This window comes from Giraffa tippelskirchi, chromosome 3 (genome assembly GCF_054371585.1).
Source record: "Giraffa tippelskirchi isolate mGirTip1 chromosome 3, T2T-mGirTip1v1.2.pri, whole genome shotgun sequence".
Taxonomy (NCBI): Eukaryota; Metazoa; Chordata; class Mammalia; order Artiodactyla; family Giraffidae; genus Giraffa; species Giraffa tippelskirchi.
In genome coordinates, this window is record NC_137277.1 from 155659729 (window position 1) to 155677060 (window position 17332).

At 38.7% G+C, this 17332-nt stretch overlaps 1 protein-coding gene across 34 annotated transcripts in view; it reads left to right on the forward strand.

The window, feature by feature from the left end:
• MAP2 (microtubule associated protein 2) overlaps window positions 1–3912 on the forward strand; it is a 294336-nt gene extending 290424 nt beyond the window's left edge. For all 34 annotated transcript variants that reach the window (XM_081582662.1, XM_081582653.1, XM_081582659.1 and 31 more), the window contains one exon: window positions 23–3912. In XM_081582662.1, coding sequence (XP_081438788.1) covers window positions 23–238 — 216 coding nt within the window. In that variant the 3' untranslated portion in view covers window positions 239–3912. The remainder of the gene's footprint in view (window positions 1–22) is intronic.
• Window positions 3913–17332: the final 13420 nt, after the last annotated feature.

Below are 17332 nucleotides of genomic sequence, written 5' to 3' on the forward strand. Positions count from 1 at the left end.
GACTGATGCTTGTCTTAAACAGATTGACAGCCAAAAGTTGAACTTCAGAGAGCATGCTAAGGCCCGTGTGGACCATGGGGCTGAGATCATTACGCAGTCCCCAGGCAGATCCAGCGTGGCTTCCCCCCGACGACTCAGCAACGTCTCCTCTTCTGGAAGCATCAACCTGCTTGAATCCCCCCAGCTTGCCACCCTGGCCGAGGATGTCACTGCCGCACTCGCTAAACAGGGCTTGTGAATATCTCTCATTTAGTATTGACGTCATACTATTTAGGCATGAGCTCGTGGCAGGAGTGGGCTCTGAGCAGGTGTTATATTCATTCTTTACAAACCATAAAATAAATAATCTCATTCCCAAACTGTAGTAATTGTTACAATTTTATAAAAAAAAATAGTATATGCAGAAATTGACTTGATTTCCATTTGCAACAGGAAGATACTGGCTTTACATGAGTACAATTGGACAATTTTTTTTTCGCTCTGCTGTTTTGCATGGAGTATCATTATTTTAAAAATTGCATTTCTACCTTTCATGTGCCTGAAGGCCATCTACTACATTCTGAAAGGCCTTGTTAAAATCCAAGCTGCTCATTTCACTATTCTGTTGCTGGGTGAAAAGATAAAAAGTTGCCCCTTGTAACTTATTACAGGTTAAATTAAATCAAGGAGTCATTGCAGGAAGGGAAGAGCATGTAAGAAATGTTTTTTTTAAAGCGTTATTTTGTATAAATGGGAAGAAAGATTCAATTAAGTTATTAACATTTGGGACCTGGATAATTATATCAGAGTATAAGTCAATCCAATAAATTATTTAATTAATTAAAAAATAGTTTCGAAGCATTTGAGCTGTGGTTGAGGAAGTGATGTAAAGTGCATCTCTTAGGAATGAAGCACTTTCATTAGGATGGACTTGTGTCTGATTAGGATGTCAGTTGATCAGCTAGATTTGTGTCCACACTACCAGTTTCACACCCCTTTCCATCTGTTTGATACAGTATTATAGATATAAATATATATATATTTCTCTGTGGCCATTTGTGATACTTCCTCATACTTGAATATTATACTTCCTTATTCACAGTATCTGTGTCTCCTGCACCCTTTGGTGTTGCAATTTTAGGTATGTGAAAGTAGATGTTAGCAGGGTTCTCTCCCTATTAAAAAAAAAAAGTTAAAAAAGACAAAAAGTTTTAGCATGAAGTTGCTTTCTGTAACAACTCAAAGCTGTAACCCTGTTTTAGTGCCAGATACAAGTTTCTCCCATTAAAGTTTCTCCCGTGATGCTAGAAAAAATTTATTTTTCTTTGCTTTCACCAACATGGAGTTTATGGGGGTGGGTCCAGTTATACATAAAGGGGGTTTACAGATTGTTGGTTTAAGATTATGGGTTTGTCTTATTTTGAATCACAGAATATTTAGGGGTTTACTCCTATAATCATTCATGGAATAGACTTATTAAGATTTCTTTTTCTTTTTTTTTTTTCCATTTGCTAAAGTTGAAACTAACAGTGGGAGTTTGGGACATGATAGTCCATTCTTCCAAGCAGTACCTGTTTATTCAATTATCTGATAGAAAATGTTTGGCCTCTGTACCCAAAGTAAGATCCCTTGATCAGAAAGAGAAAATACAGTATTTTAAAAAGCTACAAAATATTGGAGATGCAGATATCTAAATCAGTTTTTTCATAGCTCCAACATTGCACTCTATAAAGGAATACTGTATTACTATTATTTATCAGTAGCTAATACGGTTCTGACTATATACAGTCTAGACATCACAAATCAGCTAATTCTTCTTTAAGAATCATTCATCTTAAATTTATGAAGAAGCAATGAAATAGTCATTATTAGTCTGAGTAGGGCAATGGGTTACTAGGATAGATGGATGCTTTTTAGTATTTTATCTGTTCTTTTTCTTGCTCAGGGCTGGTAGGCTGGATCTGAAGAGTTAAAGGCAAATGTTTCAATAGGTGTTTGATCCCTTTGAGTCAAATCAATTCTCGAGCATAAAGGAGGAAATGATGAACATGGACTGAGGCAATAAGCTAGTGTAGTAGCATCTAAGAAAGAAGCTAAAGGATGGAAAGACAGAGAGACACGGGTGCCATGTTGTGACCCATTGGAAGTTACAGCCAACATGACTTCCATGAAAGAAACTCTGTGAGCAAAAGTGCACCATTCACTCTCAACTAAGAGATTTTACGTAGGCAAACATTTCTGAAACTATAGATCAGTTATTTAGGATAGTCAAAGGTTTAGAAAGGACTGATTAGGACTATGGGTGTGTCTATTTTCTGCCTAATTATTGCTGTGAGGTTTGATTTGACCAATCTGGGCATTTTATTCATCAGCTTCCCTTGAAATGCACCAGGAAATAGGAAAAGAGAGAATAGCTGTGTGGAGACTTAACGGTATTTTCTTATGTGTTTGGTAGTGTAAGATAGTAATTAAAGCTCTAGAAAGAAGTTAACAGCTGGTTAGAACAATTTTAACCTGTGAAACATGTATTTTTTTCAACTTGGTTTAAAATTTTTATAAACACTAGGTAACCATGCTCTACATATTAAAATTGTTTTTTACAAATACATGTCTAAAATAAAGATTATATGAGATACCCAGTGATTAGATTTGGCATTAAAATAAGTGTTTGCTTCAAATCACAGCAAAATTATAATGACTAAATACCCTCACTTTGTATGGAAATGCAGTTATTTATACTGCATTAAAATTAATAATTCTATAAAATGAACTTGAAAATTGGTAGCAGTAAAAGAAAGAAATACAGGCTAAATGTCTTCTTTTGGGGATAAGGGGTGGAACCCATCTTACCTTTACTCTCAAGATTAACGACACAAATTAAGCTTTTTGAACACCACTCTTGTGGGGACATCCATACGCTGATCTAGAAATTAAGGCTTCATAGTCTCAATTCTAGATCAATTAATGCCAGTTTCTCTCTGGCTTTTGCCTTGGAGAACCTGTTTAAGGAAACATAAGTAATCCAGAGCCGTGAAGAGTTAAAAGGCCCACTCACTCTCTCTGGGTCACCTGCAACCAATAATTGGGTACCTTTCAATGATGCAGGAGAGATCCGAGTTCATGATGAGTTTGCAAGGCCATGTTCATTTAGGAACCAACTCTCTCTGGATTCTCCTGCTGAGTTCCAGCAGGGTGATGGGCTGAAATCCCACCCACAAGCAAGACACCTGTGGATCACCAACTATGTATAGCTGAAGAAGGCTGAAGTGAGAACTTGGTTAAATGAAAGAAAGTACTGACAGTAGCTGGCCTTCTCCACACACTCACATAGTTTTAGAGCAGGAAATGGGATCATCAGGCAAAATATGAGATCAAGTCACTAATATTAAAGAAATCATCTCAATGTGGTTGATTTTGACATAGCTGCAATTATAGCATTTTCTCCTATTTTTTACACTACGAAAAGGAGGAAAACAAACTATTCATGGTCTAAGTAGCTAGAAAATATAGATTCATGGCTTGGAAAGGCAAATTCTAGGCATTCCTTTGAAGATTAATATGTTAAACCAGTATTGATGTTTGTTTTTTTACACCTAGGGTTTTTAGCCTGGGTGTGTAGGTTGAGGCCAAGTCCCTCCGCAGGAAAAAGCTTATTTTTAAACTCAGAAAATGTCAATCATGATAATTCAACTTTAGCAAAAAGAAAAAAATCAACAAAAAGTATACTCTGTATGCTGGGATTCCAAGGTTCCAACATGCCACTACAAGTCTGTGGGGGGGTTTCTTTCTTCTGATAATTCTAGAGCCTGTTACCATAGAAAGGCATTTCTTCAATGGCTGGTTGTAGTTAGTTCATGTTTTTCAATCAAAATTTGCAAATGTATTTGTTGCTGTATAGTGATTGTTTTGCAAAATAAAATTGCTTGTCACCTATCCGATAGTTTCAGATTGTTTCTTCTTTCCTGGAAAAAACATAAAACATAATATAATACATATTCCTCAATCCAACCAAAGAAAAATTATGAAGAGCCTCCTCTTCAGTTATCTGCTAAATGTTGGCTATGTGTCAGGCCCTATCACCACTGTTTTAGCAGGATGCTATCTGTTGCAAGTGACAAACTCAAACTGGCCTAATCATAAAGGCTAGTTTATTGAGTCAAGTCTCCATCAAGGCAGGAGTATCTGCCTCAGGCGAGGATGTATCCAGTCACTCAAAAAAATGTCAGTAAGAAGTTTGCTTTCTTTAACTCTGGACCCAGGCTCTCAAAAGATGTCATAGGAATTTTTCCAAAGTTTAGTTCTCCTTCCTCTATGTTGGCTTCATCCTCATACAGACTCCCCTCTCATGATGAGCACTGGAAGCTCCAGGTCTCATACCCTCCCAAGGAAAGCCTCTTTCCCGGCAGCACTAGCCAAATCCAGGGTGTGAAAATAATTGCATTACTTGGGTCACCTGCTTGCTTGTGCTAAAGGGCAGGGGGCGGTCACAGACCTAACTCCATCACAGGTGATTGGGGTAGGTGGAGACTGAAGAGAGAAGGGGTCTCATCTGAACTATCAATACATAAACTAAACATGGAGAGAAAATGTTTCCTCCGAAGTCAAGTCAGGCTGCTCCTGCTAAAAGAGAGAGAAAACCGATGCTCATCGGCCATGGAAACAGACCCCCTCCCATGCATGCACCCTGTGCTCTGTGCATCCTTTAGCTCCTTGCTGCTTAGAGTGTTTCCAGCTTCACCTGAGAGCTTGTTCAAAATGCAAAGCCTCAGGCTCCACCCCAGACCACTTTAACATGACCTTAGGTGATTCGTCTTTCCTTTAAAGCTTGAGAAGCCTCAGCTCTTCCAGTCCTCGCTAACGTGCCTAAGGAGAAGGAGCTCCGTGGCAGACCACTCACAGGTAAAAATTACCTCTAAAACTGAGAGAATACCATCAACTCTGATGTCAGAGAGTCCGGTTATCAAGGGATGGAAATGTGTGACTGGCGAATGACTCTTGTCCTGGAGACTTTCCAAACTCATGTCATTCTCCCTTGGCTGAAACCTACTTCTACCGATAGTGTCAACGCCTTCTTTTGGCTTGCCTTTTGGCAATAATGCGGTTTGGTACAATTAGATAAAATCACTAATCTTTGGTTAATAATTTTTTAAGACTAGCATCTGTGTTTTCCTTCATGAAGTATATCTTCAAACCACAAAAGATTAAGACATTTGTCTGGTAGCACAAATCACGATAAAAATCTTTTTTCATTGTTAACTGAAGTACAGTTTATCTCAATAATGTGTTAGTTTCAGGTGTGCAGCATAGCGATTCAGTATTTTTGGCAGATTATATTTCATTATAGGTTTTTATAAGATAATAAGACCCTGTGCCATACAGTAAATCTATTCTATGCGTAGTAGTTTGTTAATAGCACATTCCTAACTTGTCTCTCCCCACCTCCTTCTTGCTTTCCGGAACCATGAGTTTCCTTTCTATGTCTGAATCCTTTTCTGTTTTGTAATACATTCATTTGTATCATATTTTAGATTCCACATACAAGTGATATATATTATTTGTCTTTCTCTGTCCAGCTTATTTCACTAAGCATAATTCTCTCTACATCCAATCACACTGCTATAAATGGCAACATTTTATTCTTTTTTATGGCTAACATTCCTTTGTATATGTATACCGCAGCTTCTTAATCCAGTCATCTGTTGATAGGCACTTGGGTTGTTTCCATGTCTTCGCTACTGTAAATAGTACTGCTACGAACATTGGGTGTATGTATCTTTTAAAATTAGTGTTTTCAATCTTTTCAACTATATATCCAGGAGTAGAATTGCTGGATCCTATGGTAGTCCTGGTGGCGCCTGTTAAAGAACCCACCTGCCAATGCAAGACACTTAAGAGATAGCATTTGATCCCTGGGTCAGGAAAAAACCCCTGGAGGAGAACATGGCAACCCTCTCCAGTATTCTTGCCTGGAGAATCCCATGGACAGAGGAGCCTCCCAGGCTCCCTACAGTCCACAGAGCTACAAAGAGCCAGACACAACTGAAGTGACTTAGCACACAATGCATGGTACTTCTATTTTTACATTTTTAAGGAATCTCCATACAGTTGTTCACAGTGGCTGCACCAATTTACATTTCCACCAACAGTGTATGAGAGTTCCCTTTTTTCTACATCCTCTCCAACATTGGTTATTTATAAACTTTTTGATGATGGCCATTCTGATAGATGAGAGGTGATACTTCATTGTGGTTTTGATTTGCATTTCTCTAATAATTAGTGATGTGCCTTAATAAAGGTTTTTTTTATTATTATTAACAAGGGAAAGAAGAGATGAGTAACTCAGATGTAAGGTAGGATGGCGGGATAACTCCTTATATAGCTTATGGGGGAAAAGTGTTCCTCTTTTATAATGTAGCACTTACTTGTAGAGCTATGACCCAAATAATTCAAGGCTAGAATATTGTCCATGTCAAAAGCACACTTTCTAGTATCCTAAAATCGTTTCAAAATACTGTCCTTTGCTAGGTTTTCTTAAATACCTTGAAGAAACATCATAGACACAACCCTTAAAGCCTCCTTTTTTCCTTTTATGCCTTTTCCATCACAAACGCACCACAGCTGTTCCCACTTCATCTTCATTCCATTAAAATCTTCTCTGCCCCAGGCCTCATTAAGGCAATAGACCTGTGGCCTCCAGATGCACCTTGTTTGGCTTGTTTTCAAACTCAAGAAGGTTCACACACACAAAAGCCCAGACTTGGACCTTTGAAAAGTGAAAAGATCTGGCAACAGTGGGCCCGCATTCATTCATGATAACAATTGTCTGGAGCTGGTCCATGAATGATGAGACGGATCTCTTCCCTCCATTTGTCCACAACACCCACCCGTGCCTGTTACTGCTCCCAGCCCACGTTTATGCCCTGTCACTTATTACTGTGAAAGTTAGAAGTTGTAACCTCTCGCCTAGATCCACTTGTCTCACTCTCCCTCCCAATTTCTTTCTCATTTCTGTGAAATAAAAGTCCAAATGCATAAGCCCCAGTCCTGGAGTAGGAGAGGGGAGAGGTCAGGTTGAGTAGGTCAGATCAGAATCGACTGGGAGCCTGGGAAACCAATATTTAATAGATTTTACCCTGTCTCAAGAAAAAAGAAAAATCTTAATATGTTCATTTGATGGTAGCAACTGGCAATCATATCCCTGATAAATATATTTAAGATTCTGCTCTCATCTGCATTTATCGTAACACAGAAGAAAAATGCATGTTTGTGTCCCCGCCCTACGATAAATAAAAATGTTGTCAAGTGAGAAAAGGCAGAAACTACCATCTTACTCAGTAGGCCTGAACTTACGAGATGCCTGCCTGTTACTTTTAGAAGTAGAAGAAAGATGTTCTAACCAAGTCAAGTGAGGGGCATGTTCTTGAACCCAGGGCTGATTTTCAGTCAACCTGGACCTTATTCAGTTGCATAAGTTTTTATAATATTAAAAGACTTGCTTTCCAAGACTCTAGCTTATCAATGCCTGCCTTTTGTGCTCCAGACCTGTTCCCGCAGGTGTCATAGACCTCCTCCAATTCTAGCCCCTATGAGGTGAATGCTGGGTACAGCAGAGAGCTTCCAAGATCCTGTTCCAGGGTCCCCAAAAATCGTGCCTTCCAGGACCAGCTGCTATGATCCCCTCAGGGGCTCTGGAGGACTGGCCTGTGCACACCAGCTGTTCGGGAAAGTCCAGATTCTCCACCCAGGCTTCTAGCAGCCTCCTGGCCCACCAGCCAGCCCACCACAGCTTTTACTTGACTACTGCTGTCCATGCATTGTCCTCCAAGTCAGAAGAAGACTGGCGTCCTACAGGGGAGATAACAGTTTGGGGCATCCTGAGAGTCAAGTACACGGTGCTCATGGAACCATACTTTGGCTGAGGCCACAGGCTACCAGTCTCATTTTTCCCCAGAGCCCTCCTCTCCTATGGTTGCATGTAGGAACTACAGTCACCACAAGCTGAACTCTCACCAGAGTAAGGGGACAGGTAACAGGCACTGAGAAAGTAATAGGAGTTTCTGAGGCCAGCAACAGGAGGTTGTAAGCAACAGATGGGTCCCGTGGAGCCATGTGGGGTACTAGTGCCTGAGATAAAGACTTTAATAGTGCCTGTTGAAATTAACCTCCATTTAAAACCCACCAAAAGCCCAAAGGAAGTAGGCATTAGCATTAATTTTATACTTATTTAGTGATTGTCTCTATAGGCATCCTTATATCCTTATGTTAATTCCTGTAATTAAATACTGTAATTCTCAGCATCCCCATTTTACAGATCAGAAAACTGAGGCATAGAGAAGTTGTTTAAAATTTAATGTGCAGAGCTGGAATTTGAACTCAAGAAACCCAAGATGTCTGATCTGGCCTAATGGATTAGGTTTGATCCAATTAAATATTCTAATAAACAATTTTCTTGACAATGATAAAGATACCAAATGAGTATTACACACATAAAAGAGAAAACTCTCAGCAAGCTGTTAATTGAGCAAATGATGACAGAGGATTATGGATTATAAACAATCTGATTTATATAAAGAGAAATTTTCTTAAAAAAAAAAAGTCATTCAATAACAAATGGGAACTTATTGGAACAATTTTCTGCCATTCTCTATGTTAAGTCTGGGCCCATACATAGGCATCATTTAGCAAGTGACATGTATGTCAATCAAAGATCAACCAGATATTTCTAAAAGTCAACAATGTATTATATTTGGAAATTATTAGGAAAATTGGATGAATATTTGTGCCAAAACACATATCACTTGACAAGCAATTTCATTATTCATACTGTTTAGAGAATAAAAGCATTTTTTCTACATATTTGTGTAGATAACATGCCAATTGCTAAATAATTGGTCTTCTGTATCCATGTGTCCTACATCCCGAATTCTACCAACCACGAAACTCACAGAGGCAGAGGGTCAACTGTACCAGGACATTTTGCATAAAGGATGAAAGCGTCCACAGATTTTGGTTTCCATGGATGGGGCAGGTCCTGGAACCAGTACCCAGCAGATATTGAGGGATGACCATTTTAACATCACTCTTGCTTTCAGCACCATGTAGCTTTCTTAAATGCTTCTTTTCTTTCTCTTATGACACTAATAACTGAATTAAATTTCTTGCTTTCATTATAAGCATGGCATGCCAGTTAGATTTTTTCTTGTAAAACCAGGATCTATAATTGATAGCATAAAATGTGAGAATGCCTGATCAAAGCTTTAGATGATAGTTTGATTTTTAATATTAGTAAGCAAAAGGTTTTTCATTAACATCAGAAAGCCAAGACACAAATAGATACCAAGAGGTACTTCTCAATCTTTTTTTTTTTTTTTGCTTCAACCATAGAAAAATCAGAAAGCACTCATAATGTGGACACCCAAGTATTAATATTTTCTTTTCCAGTATAACCAACATATTGAACAAGCATGAGTCATATACGTTGTGAGCAGAATGCACATTTATTTTTGTGTCTCGCAGTTCCTTTAAACATCAGGCAGTGGCAGATATCTTCCCCTTCCCCACGCTAAAGACTTGGGCAGACTCATGACGTTTCAGTCCCTCTCAGATAAAGTTCTTCTGGCTATAAAAAGAATCTCGATTATTAAAAAGTCTCATTTCAGAAATTAAAATACCCAGCCTATGGAACGGTCAAAATTCCGAAGATAATGTCGTAAGATCTATGCTTCTCCAGCACAGATCTGCCTCAGGCAGCAAGCCTGCTTTCTGCTCCATGGGCTTACTTTCTCTTCTTCCTGACAAAAGCTGTTTTTTCTCCCTCCAGGAAAAAGGCTGGGGGAATAAACAAAAATAAGGGAATAGGAGATATCTTACTTGATTGGAGACTGGCATCCTGTGACTGGCAGGTGGTTTAAGCAGATTTCTTCTCTTTTTCTGTGGGCTTCCAATGGTATACCTCAAGCCTCTTTCTGCTAATTCTTCTGTCCCACTCAGGCAGCCTTACTGGGCAGGACCTAAGATGACTTTCCCCAGCTCCCTCTCCTGCACAGCCCTCACCTGACCCTCTTGTATTGCCAATTCTCTGTACTCTGGGAGTTGAGGCAGATCCAACTCAGAAGCACTGCTAGGGTTCCAGAACCAGAGCCATCAGCCCTTCTCTGGCTGCTGAATTTCTCCAGCCTGCAGAAATCCAGTGTCTCCCAATATCTGTCTCCCAGCATCAAGGAACACACTTTAATGTTTAATGTTCTCCAAGCATTTGAATCCTGTTTTTATTAAGCTTAGGATTCGAAAAGGGGCTTCCCTAAGGGTGCAATAGGCACAAGAGATGCAGGTTCGATCCCTGGGTTGGGAAGATCCCCTGGAGTAGGAAATGGCAACCCACTCCAGTACTCTTGCCTGGAAAATTCCATGGACAGAGGAGCCTGGCGGGCTACAACCAATAGGGTCACAAAGAGCTGGACATGACTGAGCAACTAAGCATACATGAGGGCTAGAAGGAAAGACCTCCCCACAGCTCCCCCACACCAAAATAAAAGTGTGGCTTGGTGCGTGGCATCTTTGTCCAAAGAAATCTCCTCATCAACTTCCTCTCATCTGGTCCCTGTCTGTGTCCCCTCTCTGTGTCTTTAACCTGACGGAAATGAAGTCCTGGAGATCATTTCCTTTACAAAGCATCACATGGGCAGGAACAGTTTTTTACTCTCACTTTTGTGTCCTGCTGTCAGTCAGGGCAGCCCTGCAGTAGATTCTCAGGTAAAAAAACAAAAACAAAAAAACATCCAGTTTTTAACATCCTGCTGTCTTTTCTTTTATGCTCTGTTGACTAGAGTAGTCTCAAAATGTGGATGCCTATAAAAATAGGAAATGAATAAATGCCGCAAACACCTGAGCATCCTTATCTGGTCCAATGGCCTCAAGGCATCCAGCGTCAAGTGAGGGAGACAGGTGATACCCAACACACCACAGCCCAGGATAAACAAGAATATGTGGTGGAAACTCAAGTTTACAGAAAACCTATGGGGGGAAAGGAGGACAGGGAATAAAAAAGGGGAGAATTGCTTTAGAAATTCTCTAAAGCAATTCAAAAGCATGAGTGGAGGACACATTCTGAGAACATGAAACCATTTGGTGTATCTGGAGCATAGGTGGGTCAGAGTGAATGAGGCCAAGGGAAAAAAAAAGGAAGCTTGGAGCTAGATACTGGGTCTTCTATCATATTCAGAAGTTTGGATTCTATTATGTAAGCTGGAGCAGTCGTTAAAGGTTTCTGAGGAGGAGAAATGACGTGATCATTTCTGAGGCTTAGAAGAAGAATTTTGACAACAATGTAGAGATTGGACTGGAAAGATGAGGGTACAGCTGAGGAAACCAGGGAGAGGTGACCAAGACCCTGATCCAGGAGAGTAGCAGTGACCATCTGAAGGAGGAAAGACACTCTTGACATCAAATGGACAGAACCAGGGGATGCGAATTGTAAAAGAGAAGGAGAGATAGAAACTTGAGATTGACAACTTGGGTAACCAAGTGGATAATAATATTGATACCATTAACAAAGATGATGTATGCAGGTGAAAAAGACCAAGTGTCAGTGGGGAGTATTCATAAGGCAATCTCAGAAATTTGTCGTTTCATATCCAGATCTTAGAAGTGGAATCATGACCAAAGACGGATATGAGTATCACTCCCGATTCTGGAGGGTCCCAAGGCAGGAAGAGTAAGCAAGAAAAGGAGAGTGGGCTTGCCCTGGTCATATCTAACCCAACTGTACTGCTCAGTAATGAGCAATGCCCTCACCGATCATCCCAGAGCATGGTTCTGTCTGAATTCAGGCATTATCCCTTAGGACGAATGAATCCAGCAGCTGTGAATGCAGTGTTGGTGACCACCCCAGGTCCATGATTCCCCTGTTGTGAATCTCTGCATGCGTTGCTAGTTTTAAGGAAAACCTCACAAGTGGGTATGATGCAGGTTACGATAGTTCCTCCTGACATTGGTTCAGTGATTTTATACTTAACTCTCCCCGAATCATCAGCACTGATTCTTAATTTGTCCCTTGCCCCTATGACTGTTTCATCTTAAGTAGGCAAGAGGTCTTTTTTCTACAGTTTTATTTGTTCTTGACATCCCTCCATTAAACACCAGTTACGTTGGCTCCATTTATTTTGTGTATGGATAAACATCAAGTCGTGTAGAAATAACATCCTTCAAGTCAGCAAGGACCAGTACAGTGTTACTAATTTTGCCATCTTCCCATAACACTTAACATTTGTTCTCCTTTCCTCATAACCTGAAACAGAACTTTGAAAAATTCCTAACATACAAATGACGGTATTAGTCCTGGAGACTGGATGAGCTCATGCAGGCTGGGCTCACAAAAGAGAGAAGAGTTAAAAACTCCAAAATGAAACATTGTGTAATTCCTATATTTAAGGGACAGAGAGGAAAAAAACGGGTGGGGGAGGAGGAGACTAATAGTAAAAACTGAGGACCAGTGATTTGAGAGAAGGGACTGAGAAATCTCAAGAGTAGATGTTAAATAGGGCTAAAATCTGCAAGGAGTCTGCCAGACAGGAGAAATGTGAAGCTCATCATTCAGTGACTTTACAGAACAATGGTGGATGCTGAAGATAAACAGGCTTCTTGGGCTGTAATTCTTTCTTTCTTTCACATACGACCGGGGGAAATTACATAACAGAGCCTTTGGCAAAGAAGTATCTTCTCCAGCTCCCAAAGGGCAATCTGCAATGAATTTCCCACTCATAGCTTGGGGAACTTTGAATATAAATGTCTTCTTCTGGAAACGCCTTTCATCCAGGGCACACAATATTTGTCAGCATTGTCAATGAAGAAAAGGCAATTTCTCTTCACTTTGGCAACTCCTCTTAGCAGTCAGATAAATATTTTTGAAAACTAGTTCTATTTCCCCTGGTTCACAAGCACTTGTATTTGCTACCATGCCAGCACATGGTTGCTAACTTTGATACTGACTTCTAAATGAACATAAGTAGGTTTATTTCTTTTGTAATAAAAAGCATGAATACAAAATTTCATAGGAGTAAATAGACTGCTAAGTATATGAAGTATTCCAATAGGATCTCAAGGGTTAAAAGAAAGTGATTATGTCTGTTCATAATTGATTCATTTGTTGGTCTTAGATTAAATCTTTTAACTAAAACTTTCAGCCACAAAAATGAAGATAATAATTCTTTCTTATGTCCTTGTGTTTTAGCCAATTACATTTGCAGAGTGACTTATGATTCTCAGATAAAGATTACTGAGTTTTCTAATTTAAACATCATAAGAATAATAGGTGATGAGTTGATGAATGTAAAACCCTCTGCCCTCAGGACCAGTGTGGAAAACCACAGGAGATTAATTTTGGTTATATAATTTATTGTGATTTCTTCTCTAGATAGACTTGAATATATTATACAATCATGCAATCATTTGTACATAATCGCCTTTGAATTATGTTCTATTTTGATCTCATTCCTGTTTTTGCACATACATGAGTGTGAGCATGCTTTAAATATTCTATGACATGCTCATTCTAAAATTAAGTTAGTTTTCAATTTCTTAGGAAATGAGAAGATTTTCTGATGACTCCAGAATAAAAGGCGGGGGGGGGGGGCTCCGTTGGCAGCCAGCTCTTACTGCAGACTTGTAGTTCTTCCCAATTATGTTGCCTGTACTTTCATTCCTGAAGCCAGAGGAATCATCTTTATCAAGCATATGCGTGCATGTGTGCTAAGTCACTTCAGTTGTGTCTGACTCTTTTGACCCCACAGACTGTAGCCTGCCAACCTCCTCTGTCCATGAGATTCTCCAGTCAAGAATACAGAAGTGGGTTGCCATTTCCTTCTCTAGGGGATCTTCCCAACCCAGGGATGGAATCCAGGCCTCTTCCATCTCCTGCATTGGCAGGCAGGTTCTTTACCACTGCGCCACCTGGGAAGTCCACTGATCAAGCACTGCTGCTGCTGCTGCTGCTAAGTCGCTTCAGTCGTGTCCGACTGTGTGTGACCCCATAGACGGCAGCCCACCAGGCCTCCCCGTCCCTGGGATTCTCCAGGCAAGAACACTGGAGTGGGTTTCCATTTCCTTCTCCAATGCATGAATGTGAAAAGTAAAAGTGAAGTCACTCAGTTGTGTCCGACTCTTAGCGAGCCCATGGACTACAGCCCACCAGGCTCCTCTGTCCATGGGATTTTCCAGGCGAGAGTACTGGAGTGGGTTGCCATTGCCTTCTCCCTGGTCAAGCACAATGGTGCTTAATTAGAAAAGAACATTAGCAGCAATACAACTTGCCCAAGGAAATGGGTTATTTACCTATACTTTGTAAGGGAAACTTTTACCAATAAAAAATGAAATCATATTAAATATCAGAGCATAAATGGGTGGCTTCCACACATTTTAGAACATGGGTTAAATATAGAAGAGCAAGTAGAAGACTTCCTCTTGACTTCCACAGCCAATCCAATGTCATTCCATTTTTATAGCAAAATTTCTCACCAATTTTCTACACAAAGTTTCACAGCATCAATTTCATACATTGGAAAGAAAGATCCTAGCTGTGAGATCAGTAAAAGAAGTAAACACCAAGAGAATTCTGTTTGGTTTGTTTTTTAAAAATGCTAGAAAAATAGAGATGAAAATTATCCGATGTGACACAGCACAAACCATGGAACAAGATGAAACAGCCCGTTGTTTCAAAAGTATATCGATCACAGGTGCCATTATTCTCGATTCAAGACACTTGACTGAATCTGTTTTCTTATGTTTGAACCAAGGAGTAGAATTGTACTCAGCTATTTCTGGACCCCAGCCCTGACACCCACAAGAGAAACCCATAGCAACTGTTCCCTGATTGGTAGTATTTTTCTAACTTGCTAGGCTATAGTCCTAACACTAGCAGAAAGGCAAGTCATTCTTTTGAAGAATTAGGATATTTTTCTTGCCAGCTAATGTGTTTTTTTTTTAGCAGATGAATGTCATTCTTAAGCATGCTAAGTAATATCTCTAGATGTAAAGAGCTTGTCTGTAATGGAAGGGTTGTATACATTTACATCAGGAACTCAAAGAATGATTGCTGTGTGTGTGAGAAGTCAGACTTTCCTTCAGTGTCATTTATTTGAAAAGGACAAACTAATGATCTCTGAGTTAGTGGCTATAAACTGACAACCAGTCTTAAGATGCAAAATTAAATTATTTAGCCACTGCTTAGTATTTTAGCAATCCATATGTAGATACCCATAGGGAAATTCTGGTATTCATTGCTTATTACCTTTTTAAGGAAATCAGAAGTTTATTGCTTTTCAAGTATGTCTTACATGTTTTTTTTTTAACATGCTTTCTTTTAACATGGCTTCTTTTAGTCTTCACAATAACTATGAGATAAATATCATTATTTTGATTTTAAGGAAAGAAGAACTTACAGGGCTAAATTAACTTATCCAGCATCACATAGACAGTAATGGTTAAGCAGTAAATTACACGGATCTCTCTGACGGGAATTCCCATACTTTTACCATTAAACTCAAGAGAGGGCATCAGTTATTTATACTAAAAGGACACACTAAAGTTGCCTGTTTTATTTTATATAAAAAATATATATAATAAAAATATTATTTAAACATAATAAACAATATACAATAAATAATGTTTTATTTACTGCAATAAAATAGCCAACCTGATCCTGAAAGGAAACCACAGGGAAGGATATAAAGAACATGAGCTTCCTGGGACGTCCCTGGCAGTCCAGTGGTTATGATTTCAACTTCCAATGCTGGGGATGCGAGTTTGATTCCTGGTTGGGAAGTAAAGATTCCACATGCTTTGTGATCAAAAAGCATATAAAACAGAAGCAATATTGTAACAAATTCAACAAAGACTTTAGAACTGGTCCACATTAAAAAGAGAGAAAAACATATAAACTTTCTAATCCTGGCCTTACTGCTTACTGGTGATGTAACTTTGAGCAATTTACTTAAATTTTTGTGCCTCAGTTTCAACACATGTAAAATGGAGACAATTTTAAGCATATTAAAAATGTAATTAAATTAAAAATGAGTGAGTAGCTCACTGGATTATCGGAGATTTTAAATAAAATAATGTGTAGGGTTGTTTAATAGAGCACCTAAAACTCTGCAAATGCTAAATTTTCTGCTGATTCACCTTTTACATTTTTCAAAATCACATTTAATGAAATAGCACAACATATAACTTTACTAAAAGAACATACAATACATGTTCTTGTGTACCATGCTGTTCTCCCCAAACGTGTATATCTTTCAACTCAATAAATGTAGGTTTGCATGATTTTTTTTAATGATTCTATTCCTTTCCATTTGATGGATATACAGGTTACTTAGATAATAATATATATTTGGACATTTTCCCTATTTATAAAATCTCACTATTATAAATGATTCTCCTTTCCTACATCTCTGCACGGAAATCTATTTACTTAGCAAAAACTTATAGAAATGGAATTAGAGTCAAAAATTATTCGAATTTATAAGAGCTTTTTACACATGTAGCAAAGTTGCCTCCAGAAATCACGTGCCATTTTTTATTCCCCAAATAGAAAGATATTCTCCAAGGCAATTTTTAATCTTTGCCAATATGTTGTACATACATTAGTTTTTCACTTTAAAAATTTGTGATAACAACTGACGAGACACTCTTTTCTTATACCAAGAAAACAAATGAAAAGCAGCCAGTAAGTAAGACCAAGAGTCTGTAAACTTATTCTACAAAGAGTCAGATAATATTTTAGGTTTTTTCTCATCAAACATTCTCTGTCTCCTCAACTCTGCTTGGTAATGTGAACGCAGCATCCAAAAAAAAAGTAAAAAATGATCAACATGGAAATTTAAATTGCATATAATTTTCACATCCAATAATTTTATTCTTATTTCAATATTTTTCATTTAAAAATATAAAAACAATTATCAGCCCACATATACAGAGGACTGGATTTAGCCTACACTGTCATTTGTAGACCCCAATTTGAATAGATGTAATGTGATTACTTATGACTCATGCTACCTGATTTTCATATAACAAAAGCAAGGGAGGAGACAGCAGAGATCGGTGATCAGCTGGTTGAAGAGACTGGTGCTGTTTAGTTTTAAAAAAAAGATCTGCACCTTCCCATAGGCCAAAATGACTTCAAATCCTGCTCTGTAATTTATGACCAGTGTGGACTTAAGAAACTTTGCCTCTCTGAACATCAGCTTTTCCTCACTTATACTGAAGTTGGAATCATCCATTTGGTACTCTTAATTCACGTGAAAGCAATTAAATAATAACCAATATTCATTCTTCAGTGTTCTGCAAAATTCACATGAAG